At 47.9% G+C, this 16,840-nt stretch overlaps 1 protein-coding gene and 1 long non-coding RNA gene across 2 annotated transcripts in view; both read right to left on the bottom strand.

Moving 5' to 3' along the window:
- Positions 1-16,840, bottom strand: part of LOC107384709 (sentrin-specific protease 5) — a 38,733-nt gene that overhangs the window by 12,210 nt on the left and 9,683 nt on the right. The window contains exons 2-6 of the mRNA XM_054734202.2: positions 13,490-13,615; positions 9,051-9,740; positions 4,813-4,926; positions 4,639-4,750; positions 4,419-4,566 (exon numbers count right to left, since the gene is read on the bottom strand). Of these exons, the coding sequence (XP_054590177.1) occupies positions 4,419-4,566; positions 4,639-4,750; positions 4,813-4,926; positions 9,051-9,740; positions 13,490-13,577 (1,152 nt within the window). The 5' untranslated portion in view covers positions 13,578-13,615. The remainder of the gene's footprint in view (positions 1-4,418; positions 4,567-4,638; positions 4,751-4,812; positions 4,927-9,050; positions 9,741-13,489; positions 13,616-16,840) is intronic.
- Positions 6,322-9,044, bottom strand: LOC139068915 (uncharacterized). Its single transcript, XR_011520165.1, has 2 exons — positions 7,296-9,044; positions 6,322-6,566 (listed from the first exon to the last, which is right to left on the bottom strand). It is a non-coding gene; the product is annotated as an uncharacterized lncRNA (long non-coding RNA).

Below are 16,840 nucleotides of genomic sequence, written 5' to 3'. Positions count from 1 at the left end.
CTGATTTATTACAGCGTGTGGGTGACGTTCATTCTTTTACATCTATAGGTTGGGTGTGTGTGTGTGCACGAGACTGGGAGTGTGTGATTTTTTATGTGTGTGTCTATCAGGTCAGGTCTTGGACCTGATAGACACACACAGCGATAATGGAAAGATGTATCTAAGGCCCTGTCCACACGTAGCTGGGGATCTGCCAAAACGTAGATATTTTTCACACGAAAACGGATCTTTTTGAAAACTCCGGCCAAAGTGAAGATCTGCGTTTTCTCCGTTTTGGGTGTCTGCGTGTGGACGGACAAAACCGGAGTTTTAAGGTCCGCAACGTCACTTTCCGCGACAAAAAACGCTGACATCACGTGTGCGACCTGTGTTTACACTAGCCGACAGCATGGATGCCCTCAGAGCTGCGCTCGCTTTATCAAGCGAGGAGTGGTTGCGCCGTAGGATGGCAGCACCGACGAGAGCTCCCAGTCATCTCAGCAAAAATCTTATTATTTATTTTGTTCTGCTCTCTATTACTGTGCGCACAGCGCGATCATACACGCGGTATGACAGACAAGCGCTTCTGGAGCTACGTTCATCAGCCAGTTCGGACTTTACAGCAGGTTTTGACTCCGTGGACGCTGTGCTGCCTGGGATCCTTTGTTTACTCGCACAACGTCGAGGGAAAACAAAGAGGGGAAAACGTGCTGGAGTTTTGTGCCGAACGCGACAGAGAAACAGCAAGCCACCTCTCCCCAGCATCCTGCTCGCGAATCTCCAGTCTCTGGACAACAAACTTGACGAGCTGCGTGCACGGATTAAACACCAGCAAGACATCAGGAACTGCTGCGTTCTGGCCTTCACGGAGACATGGCTGGAGCCCAGCGTCCCCGACTGCGCCATCACGCCGGATGGATTCACTGTTTACCGGGGAGACCGAACGAAGGACTCAGGCAAGAAGAGGGGAGGAGGGGTGTGCTTTATGGTTAACTCCTTGTGGGCCAGGGATGTGTGTATCTTAAAAACTTACTGCTCTCATAGCCTCGAGCTCCTGACCGTTAAAGTCAGGCCTTTTTACCTCCCGAGGGAGTTCAGCTCAGTTCTCCTCTCAGCTGTTTACATTCCACCACACGCTGATAAAGCCACGGCTATGGACGAACTGTATGACATCATCACTGGACTTGAGAACAAAAATCCAGAAGCTGCCTTTATTGTGCTGGGAGACTTCAACAGAGCCAACATGAAGAAGGTTCTCCCCAAATACTATCAGCACATCTCCTTCCCCACAAGAGGTGATCAAACATTGGACCATTGTTACACTCCATTCAAAGAGTGTTACAAACCCCTCCCCCGCCCAGCTTTTGGTAAGGCAGACCATTGTTCCATTCTGCTGCTGCCTGCATACAGACAAAGACTAAAACGGGAAAAACCAGCTTCCAGAGTTATTTACAAATGGGACAGTGAGGCTGAGGAGGTCCTGCAGGACTGCTTTGAGACAACTGACTGGCAGATATTTGTGGATGCAGCTGATGGCAACATCAATGAACTCACAGACTCTGTCATTGGATATATTGGGAAGTGCATGGATGATATCATCACAAAAACCACTGTCCGCATATACCCAAATCAGAAACCCTGGGTAAATAAAGACGTTCGCGCCAAGCTAAAAGCGCGAACCTCTGCCTTTAACTCTGGAGATGCTGACGCATATAAAGCAGCCAGGTATGACCTCCGAAAGTCCATAAAAAAGGCCAGAAAGGACTACAGGGACAAAATGGAGTCCGGCTACCACAGCTTTGACACCAGGCGACTGTGGAATGGACTGCGCTGCATCACTGACTACAAGAAGGTCAGCACAGTCAGTGTTCAGCCCACTGCATCTCTCGCAGACGAGCTGAACAACTTCTATGCTCGTTTTGATGCAGACAACAGAGAGGAGATCCTCTACCCTCAAGAGGACAGTGAGGCTGCAACTCTAACTCTGGAAACAGAAGCTGTGAGATGGGCCTTTAAAAAGGTCAATCCTCACAAAGCTCCAGGATCAGACGGCATCCCAGGCCGGCTACTCAGAGTGTGTGCAGACGAGCTGGCAGAGGTGTTTACCAACATCTTCAACCTCTCCCTGAGGCAGTCAGTGGTCCCGACGTCCCTCAAAGCATCCACCATCATTCCCGTTCCCAAAAAATCAGTGGTCTCCTGTCTGAATGACTACCGTCCTGTTGCACTGACATCCGTCATCATGAAGTGCCTGGAGCGGCTGGTCAAATGTCACATCTGCTCCTCCCTCCCTGACACACTGGATCCTCTTCAGTTTGCCTATCGGACAAACAGAGCCACAGAGGATGCCATCGCCCTGGCAACACACACCGCCCTCACTCACCTGGAGAAAGGGAATACATATGCAAGAATGCTCTTCATCGACTACAGCTCGGCATTTAACACCATCATCCCCTCAAGACTTGCCACGAAGCTCGTCGACCTTGGGCTGGGAACACCGATCTGCAGTTGGATTCTAAACTTCCTCACAGACAGGCCCCAGGTGGTGAGAGTTGGTAAGCACACTTCCTCATCACTCATCCTAAACACAGGTACGCCCCAGGGTTGTGTGCTTAGCCCCCTCCTATATTCCCTGTTCACACACGACTGTGTTGCTAAACATGAGACCAACATCACCATCAAGTTTGCGGATGACACAACCATCATAGGCCTCATCACAGGGGATGATGAGACGGCCTATAGAGAGGAGGTGATGGCACTGTACGAGTGGTGCCTGGAAAATAACCTGACTCTCAACATCAGCAAAACCAGAGAAATGATAGTGGACTACCGGAAACGACCAGTCAGGGAACACCAACCCATCCGCATCAACGGGGTCGAGGTCGAAAGGGTCAGCAGCTTCAAGTTCCTTGGAGTCAACATCACTGAGGACTTCTCCTGGACCCTTCACACAGACACTACTATCAGGAAAGCTCGCCAGCGGCTTTACTTCCTGAGGAGGCTGAGGAAGTTTGGCGTGAGCGCCTGCTTCATCTCAAATTTCTACAGGTGTGCAATTGAGAGCTTGCTGACGAGCTGCATCACAGTGTGGTACGGAAGCTGCTCTGCCAGCAGCCGTAAATCACTACAGAGGGTGGTGAAAGCAGCAGAGCACATCACTGGCATGAGGCTTCCTGCCATTCAGGACATTTATCTCCAACGATGCCTCCGGAAAGCACACAGCATCATCAAGGACCACAGCCACCCGGCACATCAGCTGTTCTCCTTGTTACCATCTGGCAGACGTTACAGGAGTCTGTCTGCTCGGACTACAAGACTTAAAAACAGTTTCTATCATCAAGCCATACGACACCTCAACCACAACACCTAAACACACACAACACAGGACTCAGAAGCTACCCTGCAGCTTCACAAGTACTATATTTAATCCGTACTGGTCACTTCACTTTATTGTTATTGTAATTTATATCCAAAGTGCAACACTGTAATCTATATCCTGCATAATTTATATCCTGCAATACTGTAATTTATATCTAAAGTGCAATACTGTAATTTTCTGCAGCTCATTCCTGTGCAATATCCCATCTGCCCTCCCGTCATATTTCTTTTCAGGATTTTCTTTATTGACACATATATATTTAGTCATCTTTTCCCTTTTACCATGTCTCTCTAATATTTTGCTCCTTACTATATTTTTTTGCTTTATTTTATTATATTTTTATTATATTTTATTATATTTTCTCCTGTATCATGTTGCTGAGAGACCGCTGCTCGTCATACACGTTTCATTGCAATGTTGACCCTGTGCTAACTTGCATATGACAAATAAACTAAAACTGAAACTGAACTGAACTGAAACTGAACAACTGTCCAAGCGCTTTCTGCTTGTTTGTTTTTGCAAGCGGAATTACTGCTCCTTGCGGAAGACCACAGACGAAGGACGAGGTTAAGAACGGGGGAAGTACTGCCGCCTACAGGTCTGGCATGTCCTTAACAACGTATTTATCCGGGTACGCGTGGACAGAGTTCGTTTTAAAACGCGGTGGTGTGGATGCAAGTTTTTGGAGGGGCGGATATTCGTTTTTAAAAAACCCCGGCTACGTGTGGACTAGGCCTCAGTTAAAGGTGTCTATTTATAGAGTAGACCCCCCCCCCCCCCCCCCCCCGAAAGTCTCAGACTTTCGTCTCCTGTTCCGACTGTGGGAACGCCATCTTTTCTCTTAAGATCTTCATCTTCCTCACATATTGGAGCGAGCCGCTGTTTCTCAGGATTAATCCCAGTCGGCTCCTTCTTTTGATGCATTTTTGTGTATTTTCTGACACCCACCCCTTTTTGATATGAACACACACAGAGACTAAAGAAGGAAGTGAGTGAACATCAGAAGCACCGCAGTAGGACCCATAACTGGGTTTTATGGTACCAGTTTGTGTTGCTGTACCTGGTCGTTCAGCCAGTTCTGTCCGTACAGAGTACCCAGGTCATCCATGGTCAAAACGTGGCGCTTGTAATTGACTCTGAACGTTTTGGCTACAGCTGATCCTGATAAACGCTGGAAGGACTGGATCAGTTGTTGGATTGTTGCTTTCCTGAGAAAGAAAAAAACACAGTCATGCTTTAGCTGAGCGCGCGCACACACACACACGTGCACACATACCTACCTGTGTGGCTGTGAGAAGTTCTCAGTGAAGACCTCCTGAAGCTGCTCTATGACATCATCAACATGGATGGGGATCAAGCTGCCGTACCGCTGCAGAGACTCTTCAAGAATCCCTAAAGAACAAAAACAATGAGCCTGAAGATCTGAGAGCAGGAGCTCACAGCGGGGTCCGTACCAGACACACAGCTGGTGTGCTCCTCGCTAAGGGCCACCTCCACCGGTTTCGCGTTCACCTCCCGTCTCAGCCTGTCCTCGTGCTTGTCTGAAAACGGGCCGTTGATCTTCTTATCTACCAGACAGAACAAAATTGCGAATCTGAAACAAACTTCTTTCAGTCTCAAAGCAGCAAGTTGATGCAAACATGCGTATCTGACGTGTGGAGCGTTGTTCTATTAGTAAACCAAAGAAGAAGAAAGACGTGTGTCAGAGCACCCAGAGTACAGGAGGAGTTATGTTTTCAGTGCTTCTCCTGGATGTTAAAGCACGGTCCCTCTAAATCAGGGGTACTCAGTTCCAGTCCTGGAGGGCCGGCATCAGCACGTTTTAGGGGTTTCTCTGCTCCAGCATGCTCGATGTTTGAATCACCTGTGCAGCAGCTCATCAGGCTCTGCAGAAGCCTGTTAAGCTGGGCGGACACTGTGTGACTTTTTCACTCGTAGCACTCAGCTTCAGCTCAAACTGTTCGACTTCCTCGCAGGGCAGACCTCACGAGTCATGTGCTCACACTGCACGTCTGGTAGCAACACGTCAGACATAAAAATATACTAAAAATAGCAGTTTTTACTCAACACGTCAGACTTTTTGGTCTTGCCTGTTGTCCTTCGGGAGTGCTGCAGGAGGACACACAGGGATTTATGGGGGTTGGATGAGGAAAACGAAATAAAGAAAGTAAATCTGTGTTTTGTGATCAGTTTGACATGAACACGACAAACACGCTTTCTTGACAATCTTTGTGAGTAAAAAAACGTGTAGAAATAAAAACGAACAACGTGTGTTATTAGGGAAATAGCGGGCGAGCGGTGTTGATGCAGGATTGCGCATGCGCCGTGAGCGGTTCTGATACTTTTTGGGTCGCAGCTGCTCGCAGCGCCGCTTCAACAGTGCGATACCCTCACGAGGGACGAGCGAAATTTCAAACACGCCAGAAGTCCGTGCGAGCTCACGATTGCTGATCGGTAGCTGGTCACGTGGTGTTAATCGCCTCTCGTAACCCCCTGTACACTACACGACGCTCGGCGCAAAACTCGCCCCGGTCTCGTGGATTCTCGCACGAGCGGAAAATCGGCTCAAAAAAGTGAAAAAGCCGCACAGTGTACGCCCGGCTTTAATCACCTGCTGATGGAAACCAGGTGTGTTGAAGCAGAGTTAAAGCTAAAACATGCTGGGTAGAAGCTCAGGTGCTCCAAGAAGAAAACATCGTAAAGAAACCTTTTTGTAGAGCGTTGGGTTAGGCTTCAGACAGAACCGTTGGTTCTTCAGCAGTTACTGCTGAACACGTTATGGGAACTTTCTGAGAAATAATGAACCTGGAATAGGGCTGCAACTAACGATTATTTTCATAATCGATTAATCTGTCGATTATTTTTTCGATTAATCGATTAATCGGTTTGTTATTGTTTAGCTATTTAACCTATACAAGTGATGGATGCATTTCAGTTAAGAAAAAAAAACATAAGAGAATTGTGCAGTTGACTGCAATCTATTTTATTGCACATGAACACAGTCAGCTGTATAAAATGAGCTAAACAGTGCAAAATATCAGTCCAGAATAATTTTTTAGCATTAGCTGGAAGCCTGCTCCTTCCACCATGGATAGTGGCCTCATGTCTTTTACCAGCATGTTTAGAATAGAGTTTGTAAGTGGTATGAATTGCTGGGGGGTGAGTGTCTCTTTCCCCATGTAGTTGTCCATCGTTGCTTGTTTTTTTTCTGCATAAGAAACACAAATAGACTGAAATAAGTACACATATAAAATAAAGCAGCACACACACTACAACACTAAATCAATATTATATTATTTGAATTAATTAACAATATACAGTGATCATTTATTTTGAGGGTTACGTTCTACAAAATAGCCCGCAACAGGAGATATTCAGAAAAAAAGTCTAATTTTTTTACTATTAAAAAGCTCTAAGTAAGAAGCTCATGAGGTTTTTACTTTGAGTCGGGAGTGTTTAAATTAGCTAGAAAAATGTGAAAAATGATTATTTTGTGTAATACTGTTTAAGAAACATGATAAAAATGTGTTGTGAGGCGTTTTACAGCGTTAGATAGTAAAACAGCCTTTTAATAGTAAAAAAATGACTTTTTCTGAATTTCTCCTGTATTTAAAAATTGAAAGCGTACAACTATGCCGCGTTATATTCACCTGGACACAGCTCGTCTGTATATTTTTCACCGCGGAGTTGTCCTTTTTTGAATGAGAAACATAGTTATGGGTTTGTGCCGTTTTTCTCTTAACGAGAACATTCTTATAAACAGACGTGCTAAATTTGGCAAGCGCATGATTCACAACACGGAGGAGATTCACGATTGCATCTAGTCAATCAGAAGTAGAACACCGTAGACTGACGCGGCAAAAAAACATGTTTAACATCCACTATAACGAACTCAGCTAAAACACTAAGTCCAGCTTGTTTATTTTCTGTTACTTACCGGGCTGGCTCTTCCAAATGACGGCTCACTTGACCGCGGTGCTCTTCCTCAGCCCCCACGTTTTCGTCTCAAATGTTCACTTAGGGACGTCGTGCTTCCGTGCCATGCTAGATGGTTTTTGCATATTTTGCCTTTTCAATGCATCTAGTGAAGTGCTCCCATACTCGTGAGGTTTTTGTCCGGGGTTTCTCTAAAATTTTGTCGCTTCTATTTTTCTTCCGTATTTCCTCTTGTTCCGCCATCTCTCACAGCAAGATGAGCGTCAGTAACGTGATACGTCATGAAAACCGAGGGCACTCATTGGCTCATTTCTTCTTCTACGGCTCCACTGGTAGATCAGTGGCTCATTACTGCCACACACTGGCGGCAAATTTAACAGCTTGTAACCGATGTCAGATTGTGGTAAAAATAGACTTTATGCGGTAAAATATGATTATTAAACAACTAATCGATGACTAAAAAAGTTGTTAACTATTTTAATAATCGATTATAATCGATTAAATCGATTAGTTGTTTCAGCTCTAACCTGGAAGCTAATTGGTTTGTTTGTGTTAACACCTGCTCAGGTGTAGGGTTGTCACGGTAACCGGTGTAGCGGTAAACCCCGGTAAAAAAGTTGACAATAATAATAACCGTCTTGTTTTTTAAAACATATATTATCTCGGTGGGTTACCGTGGCTGCGGTGTAGGCGCGGTGACCCTTACCAGCCACCGTATCATCTGCTGAAGTTGCCGGCGGCACATGCGCACTTTGTTGTTTACAACCAAAACTTTCTTGAGGCTAAAGCTGAAATAATGGCCAAAGGAGGAGACGGCAGCGCTCAGGACATTTATTATCCCTCAAAGATGACAAAGTGGGAAGTACGGGCATCTTTTGGATATCTGAAGAATGTCGAGGGACAGTTGATAGAAGACGGCTATCCTGTTTGCAGCAGGTGCAGAAAAAGTGTCTGTGAAAGGCAGCAACACTTCAAATCTCATGACACATCTGCGTGACCACCACCCACAACTCTACAGTCAACGCAAGGCAAGCTAACGTTAGCGTTGTAGCTAAAATGCGTGATCCGAGGATTTGGGTTGAGGGAGAACGCAACGAGTCGCTATATAAAGCAGCCGCAGCGCCGCTACCTGCATATAAACCGTGTCGCGGACACCCCCATGTTGAAATGACGCTATGCATTACGGGGCTCCCAGGGGCAGATAAGAGTTGGTCTCTCTCCGAGAATAATTATGAATTTAACAACGATTACTGCCTGATGACATTTTCCCACATCTGCAAAGCTCACTGGAAGGACACAAACCGAGGATGATATTTTCCTGATATACAGGGATTATTACTCAAGTATGGGTAAAAAAGTATCTGATTAGAAGGCTACTTGAGTACTGAGTATCATCTGATCTAATATTTTTAAATGATGACATCAAACAGACATAAAATAAGAAGTTATGGGCAAATATTGGTATTTTAAAGACTAAAGGGAAAATATGTAAACAAATAAACAACATAATTACAAAATAACACATTTTAGGAAAAATTTAGACACAAACTAAGGACAATATTTTCCTGATATACAGGGTTTATGTAGTTTGCTGAAAATTTAACAATACCGCGATAATACTGAAAACCGTGATAATTTTGGTCACAATAACCGTAAGGTTACATTTTCACACTGTGACAACCCTACTCAGGTGTAGTGTTAGAGATGTGTGTGTGTGTGTGTGTGTGTGTGTGTGTGTGTGTGTGTGTGTGTGTACCTCTGTAACACAAAGCAAAATGTTCCTTGGGGCTGTCGCACTCTCCATCACTGTAGCGTGACCTTTTTATCCTTCTTTGCTTGCCGTACTTTTGCCCTTTCCGACTCCACTGCCGCCCCACTAAGCATATCCATCGAGCCTTTAGGCGCCAGCTCTTCCAGTGCTGGGCCAGTTGAGAAGCAGCGGCGCTGTGGGATCGCAGGCGTCTCAGATGTCTGAGCCTCTTCAGAGCCCTGTACCTGCTGAAGTTGGACCGGAACAAGTCTCTGTCTTCAGCCTGGGACACAGTACGCTCCTCTGAGGTTGGACCGGGTTTCTCCACCTTCTGTTGTGGTCCATGATGTTGGTGCTGCTGTGTTTGATGGTGTTCAGTGGATTGGGAGGGAAAATCTGGGACGTCCCACACCACTTTCTCCTTGTCCTCACCCTTTCTGTGCTCCTCCTCCTCCTCCTCCTCCTCTCCATTGTTTTCCCAACCCTTGGTCTCAAAACCTCCCAGATCACCCAAATACCGATTGTTCACATCTTCTTCGTCATCAATCGCCTCTATCCCACCTGTGCCATCCTCTTCCTCCTCCTCTACATACTCGCCTGTCCAGAGTTTTTCTTTCTGCCCGAGCCGGAGGTGCATGGGGCTGGAGACGCTGTGACCCGACACTGGAACTATGAGGTGGTCTCCAGGAATCCCACCTGAACAAAAGCATGGGCACCGGGTTAGTTCAAATGAGCGGTAATGACACCAAAATCAGCGTACAGGACTGGATCCATGTTTGGTTTATCAATGCTCAGCTCTGAGGTCAGTACGTCATACAGAGCAGACAGACACACCCACACACTGTGAATGTCATTATAAAGAGTGAAAAACAAGCAGAAAAACTCACTTCCATTACTCCATCTCTACATTTTAACACAAGAGTCTGAGTTTTATAATCTGATCTCATCCTATTTGTCCAATCCTGTAATTCTGTTCTGATTTCGTCTCGTCTCGTCTCGTCTTCCTCCGCTTATCCGGGTCCGGGTCGCGGGGGCAGCATCCCAACTAGGGAGCTCCAGACCGTCCTCTCCCCGGCCTTGTCCACCAGCTCCTCCGGCAGGACCCCAAGGCGTTCCCGGACCAGATTGGAGATGTAACCTCTCCAACGTGTCCTGGGTCGACCCGGGGGCCTTCTGCCGGCAGTACATGCCCAAAACACCTCCCCGGGGAGGCGTCCAGGAGGCATCCTGACCAGATGCCCAAACCACCTCAACTGGCTCCTTTCGATCCGGAGGAGCAGCGGTTCTACTCCGAGTCCCTCCCGAATGTCCGAGCTCCTCACCCTATCTCTAAGGCTGAGCCCGGCCACCCTACGGAGGAAACTAATTTCGGCCGCTTGTATCCGCGATCTCGTTCTTTCGGTCATCACCCAAAGCTCATGACCATAGGTGAGGATTGGGACGTAGATCGACCGGTAAATCGAGAGCCTGGCTTTCTGGCTCAGCTCCCTCTTCCCCACGACAGATCGGCTCAGCGTCCGCATCACTGCAGACGCCGAACCAATCCGCCTGTCGATCTCCCGATCCCTCCTACCCTCACTCGTGAACAAGACCCCGAGATACTTAAACTCCTCCACTTGAGGTAGGACCTCTCCCCCGACCCGGAGGTGGCAAGCCACCCTTTTCCGGTCGAGAACCATGGTCTCAGATTTGGAGGTGCTGATCCTCATCCCAGCCGCTTCACATTCGGCCGCGAACCTACCCAGCAAGAGCTGAAGGTCAGAGCTGGATGAAGCTAGGAGGACCACATCATCCGCAAAAAGCAGAGACGAGATTCTCCTGCCACCAAACTCGACACACTCCACACCACGGCTGCGTCTAGAAATTCTGTCCATAAAAGTGATGAACAGAACCGGTGACAAAGGGCAGCCCTGGCGGAGTCCAACCCTCACTGGGAACAGGTCCGACTTACTACCGGCTATGCGGACCAAACTCACGCTCCTCTGGTAAAGGGACTGAATGGCCCTTAACAGAAAGCCACCCACCCCATACTCCTGGAGCGTCCCCCACAGGGTGCCCCTGGGGACACGGTCATAAGCCTTCTCCAAATCCACAAAACACATGTGGATTGGTTGTGCAAACTCCCATGCCCTCTCCATCACCCTTGCAAGGGTATAGAGCTGGTCCACAGTTCCACGGCCAGGACGAAAACCACATTGCTCCTCCTCTATCTGAGATTCAACTATTGATCGGACCCTCCTCTCCAGTACCTTGGAGTAGACCTTTCCAGGGAGGCTGAGGAGTGTGATCCCCCTATAGTTGGAACACACCCTCAGGTCACCCTTCTTAAAGATGGGGACCACCACCCCGGTCTGCCACTCCCTAGGAACTGCCCCCGATGACCACGCAATGTTGTAGAGACGTGTCAACCATGACAGCCCTACAACATCCATAGCCTTGAGATACCCAGGACGAACCTCATCCGCCCCCGGGGCTCCGCCGCTGTGTAGTTGTTTGACTACCTCAGCAACTTCTGCCCCCGAGATCGGACAGTCCATCCCCAGGCCTCCCAGCTCTGGTTCCTCCTCGGAATGCGCATTGGTGGGATTGAGGAGCTCCTCAAAGTATTCCTTCCACCGTCCGACTATAGCCTCAGTTGACGTCAGCAGCTCCCCATCCCCACTATAAACAGTGTGAGCGAGTTGCTGCCTTCCTCTCCTGAGGCGCCGGACAGTTTGCCAGAACCTCTTTGGAGCCGATCGATAGTCTTTCTCCATGGCCTCACCAAACTCCTCCCACGCCCGAGATTTTGCCTCGGCAACTGCCACTGCTGCACCCCGCTTGGCTATCCGGTACCTGTCTGCTGCCTCCGGAGACCCACAGACCAGCCACGCCCTGTAGGCCTCCTTCTTCAGCCTGACGGCTCCCCGAACCTCTGGTGTCCACCAGCGGGTACGGGGGTTGCCACCACGACTGGCACCGGCCACCTTACGACCACAGCTAGCAACAGCCGCCTCGACAATCGCAGAGTGGAACAAGGCCCACTCGGACTCAATGTCCCCCACTGCTCTCGGGACGTGGTCAAAGCTCTGCCGGAGGTGGGAGTTGAAGACCGTCTTGACAGGTTCTTCTGCCAGGCGTTCCCAGCAGACCCTCACTATGCGTTTGGGTCTGCCAGGTCTACGCGGCATGTTCCCTTGCCATCTGATCCAACTCACCACCAGGTGGTGATCAGTTGACAGCTCCGCCCCTCTCTTCACTCGGGTGTCCAAAACATACGGCCGCAGGTCAGATGATACGACTACAAAATCTATCATCGACCTGTGACCTAGGCTGCCCTGGTACCAAGTGTACCAGTGGGCATCCTTATGTTCGAACATGGTGTTCGTTATGGCCAAACTGCGGCTTGCACAGAAGTCCAATAACAAAACACCGCTCGAGTTCAGATTAGGTGGGCCGTTCCTCCCAATCACACCCCTCCAGGTCAAGCTGTCATTGCCCACGTGAGCATTGAAGTCCCCCAGCAGGACAATGGAGTCCCCTGATGGAGCACTATCTAGCACTCGTCCCAGGGACTCCAAAAAGGGTGGGTACTCTGAACTGATATTTGGCCCATAAGCACAAACAACAGTCAGGACCCGTTCCCCGACCCGAAGGCGCAAGGAAGCTGCCCTCTTGTCCCCCGGGGTAAACCCCAACACACAGGCAGAGAGTCTCGGGGCTAACAAAAAGCCAACCCCAGCCCTCCGCCTCTCACCCGGAGCAACTCCAGCAAAGTAGAGTGTCCAACCCCTCTCCAGGTCTCGGGTTCCAGAGCCAATGCAATGTGTCGAGGTGAGTCCGACTATATCTAGCCGGTACCGCTCAACCTCTGCCACAAGCTCCGGCTCCTTCCCCGCCAGCGAGGTGACGTTCCATGTCCCAAAAACTAGTTTTCTTGTCCGGGGATTGGACCGCCAAGGCTCCCGCCTTGGTCTGCCACCCGATTCGCATTGCACCGGACCCTTCATGTTCCTCCTGCGGGTGGTGGGTCCACAGTTGGACGAGCCCATGTATCCGGTTCGGGCTGGGCCCGGCCGGGCCCCATGGGCGAAAGCCCGGCCACCAGGCGCTCGCTCACGGGCCCCAACCCCAGGCCTGGCTCCAGGGTGGGACCCCGGTAACCCTCTGGGCCGGGTACTCCGACTCTTCATTTTAACCGCCATGAAAGATCCTTCGAACCGTTCTTTGTCTCACCCTTCACCTAAGACCAATTTGTCATGGGAGACCCTACCAGGGGCACTAAGTGCCCCAGACAACATAGCTCCTAGGATCATTAGGGCACTCAAACTCCTCCACCACGATAAGGTGACGGTTCTGATTTCTACGGGTGGAATTTAGAAGTTGGGTCAGAAGTAGGAAACTACACAGATATGATGGAGCTGGCAAGACGAAGCCCTCGTGTAAACACAAATCCCCGTTCCCACCTCCTCCAGTGCCGTCCTGTCCCACAGCAGTCAGGCCCAGGTCTCCCTGCCAGCGGTTCTGGGCCAGGCTGCTGCCACTGTCTCGCATTGTCCACGGACAACCCACGACCTGCGCCAGCTCGTCACCTGCAAAAAAAACAAAAACGTGAGTTCACCTTTGAATAAAATGAAGAAAACTACGTTTATGATTTGTGAATCATCTGCAAAATCCCTGACTATTCACAGGGTATCTGCAGGTTTAAGGGAGCCAAATTTAAGACTTTTTAAGACCTTTTTTAAGGCCACTTTGACGAAATTAAAGCTATTTATAAAATTTAATTTAAGCTATAATTTCCAGCTATTGCCTGGAACCGGTGCTAACCATGTCGCAAACGTGGGATTAGCCATCCAGTTACCATTAAACTTGCACTTCCCTGTGGCGCAAGCTCCTACTAGCTTAACCAGCTAATGTGCTCATCTAAAAATAGCCCCCTTTCACAACCACCTGAATGTGTACGGTTCCGCTTACGCCAACATCACACACAAAAAATCCTGAACACTAACTAGAAATTCACGAAATTTTTATTGAAATAAAAGAATCTTGTTTAGTGGGCCTTTGGTAATTTAAGACATTTGGAAACTGTATTTAAGGATGAATTGTCATTTTGAAGGATTTTTAAGGCCTTAAATTTGGAAAAGCAAATTTAAGACTTTTTAAGGACCCGCCGACACCCTGTATTTAGGAAGTGAAGAAGAACGTGTGCTGATTATAGTTCATCAGTCTGGATTTCTGAAGTAAAAAAACAACAACATTAAATTAAAAAGGAAATTTTTGACATTTTGAAATATTTGATTATGGGCCACACTACTTGGTCAGATGTACATTTCAGAGCCAGCCCTTGCTGTGAGAGAATAACCGTGCGGTTTAAAGCTGCTGCTTTAGTGAACAACCTAGAGTTTGATCACTAACACTCACCCTTCCCCTCAGGTATCTTCCCTGAGACACTTCTGCTGGAACCACAAACCTGCTGTGACGTCCAAAAGGGTCAATTTTCACCCATATATTGATCAACATAGAGACAGAAGGCCTCACATTCTGAACTCAACATAGGTGATAAGGCCTGGTTCTACAACTTTGCTCCTAAGTCCGGTCAGACAAAAGTCACCTCTGGTAAACTGGCTAAGAAACTTTAAGTGGTCAGGTCCATTCCTGATCACCGAAAAACTCTCTGCGGTCATGTATCAGATCAAGATTACCTCAAGTAACAAAGATCCCGTCTATAAGTGGGTCCACAGAAACCAAATCAAACCTCACAAGTGTTCCACAACCTTTGATGACAACACCACCCATAAATCTGGTAACCCAACTCGAATCGCACCGGGGGGGGGGGGGATTTTCCATCAGACGCCATCTATGTGGGTCTACTAGGGATGCAAGCAATTAATCGATTATCATTTAATTGTCGAAAAGAAATTACTCTATTAAAATAAATTAATTTCAATTAATTGCGTTTCAAACATGTAATTCCCCGCCAGTCCACGTGGGGGGCGCGCTTGACGCCAGACGTACTTGACGCACATGCGGGAACACAAGCGATGAGAGAGGAAGGCTCCGACGACGACAACAACAGAGGAGAAAGAGTACGCAGAGGATGAGGAGGACAAAACGGAGTGCAGTATGGAGCCACTTCACGTTGGTCAATGACAACGATGCCAGATGCACAATATGTGGAAGTATTCTGAAGTACAACAAATCTACAACTTCGTTGAACTACCACCTAAGTACGTCACATTCAGCCGTGCTACAAACTGCGAGTGGCACTCAGCCTACAATCGCCATGGCATTGGGAAGAAGGGTATGTGACTCCACAAAAGCAGAGGGCATTACCCTGCGAATATGTAACACGGTTACTACAGACATGCTGCCGATAAATATCGTTGAAGGACAGGGATTTCATGAACTGATAAAATACGTTGAGCCAGGGTACAATATCCCTTCCAGAACAACTATAACCACTCGCTTGGAAGCAAGTTACGCGAAGAAGAAGTGGCAACTGCGAATGTGGCCCTCACGACAGGCTGTTGGACTTCCTTGACTACGGAAAGCTACATCACAGTGACATGCCACTACAGTGAACCGGACTGGCGGGTAAAGTCAGCACAGAGAGTATAACGGTGAGGCATACGGCAGACAATTTAGCCGACCAGCAAAACCAGGCTGTGGAAACATGGGGACTGACGGGGCGTGTAGTCGCTTGTGTGCACGACAATGCACGGAATATTGTCTCAGCAAACAGTCCCACACGAGTCAACTGGCACTCAGTTCCATGTTTCGCCCACACGCTGCAGTTGGCCATTAACGACGGATTCGCCACCTACATTAACGAGGGTGCTCGCTGCAGAATTACAAAGGCGGAGCTGCACCATAAGGTGGAGCTGCACCAGAGTCAACCCTGCCCATTCACGCAAACTCAGCCTAGCCCACTGACTTCCGTTTTTGTTTTCAACTTTATCGCAAACTGACCTGACCCACATGAATTACGGCTGTTACTAGTTTACAGTCGTTAATGCTATGTTCTGTGCTCCAATTAAACAAGATAAATATAACTTGCTACATGACAAAGTCTGAATATATCCCGAAATAAAAAGGTTTCTCGTAGCGAATATCTGCCCACAACCGCTCTAACAAAAGTCCTGTACAACAGCATGTACCCCCTCCCTGTGGGTTCTGGTAGTCCAGTGGCAAGATCGTCTGACTTACGTTTTGCTTTCCCCTCAGCTGATGCTGGTTCGATTCTCGGTGGGGTCGGCAACAATCTATTCAGCCAGCTGAAACATTTAATTTGTTCATATTTTAGTTGTAATGTTCATTTTCAGCAAAATATTTATGTCTCTACAAGTTCTTTGAATTTGGTCGTTCCTAAACAGCATTTTAGTTGAAACTCTGCTCACAGATGGACTCACACTGGCTAAATAAACGAATGAATAAATTAAAAAAACACATTAGTCATTATATGTTAAACGGCATACCAATAAATTGTTGTAAACATAGTACTGGCAAGTGTAGCTAGAAATGAGGAAAAGAGATTATAGAATATTTCCACTGCTGGGAGGCGAACCTGCGCAAAACTGCAAGTCAACCTGACACCATCACCACTATACCACCACATCTGATAAAAAATTAGGTGGCGTTACATTTTATTATGTTATTTGGTGTGTCTTTGTAGATGGGATGTATGATTTTTCTGGCGGTGTCTCAGTAGAAGTCATTTCAGAAATAATTTGTCAGAAAATTCACAGAATATCCAGATTTGAGAACCAAGACCAGACCCGCTTTGGGGGAGGAGACCAAATTGAAGCTGAGATGGGAAG

This window comes from Nothobranchius furzeri, chromosome 3 (assembly GCF_043380555.1).
Source record: "Nothobranchius furzeri strain GRZ-AD chromosome 3, NfurGRZ-RIMD1, whole genome shotgun sequence".
NCBI classification, from domain to species: Eukaryota; Metazoa; Chordata; class Actinopteri; order Cyprinodontiformes; family Nothobranchiidae; genus Nothobranchius; species Nothobranchius furzeri.
This window is presented reverse-complemented; position numbering and strand designations above follow the sequence as displayed.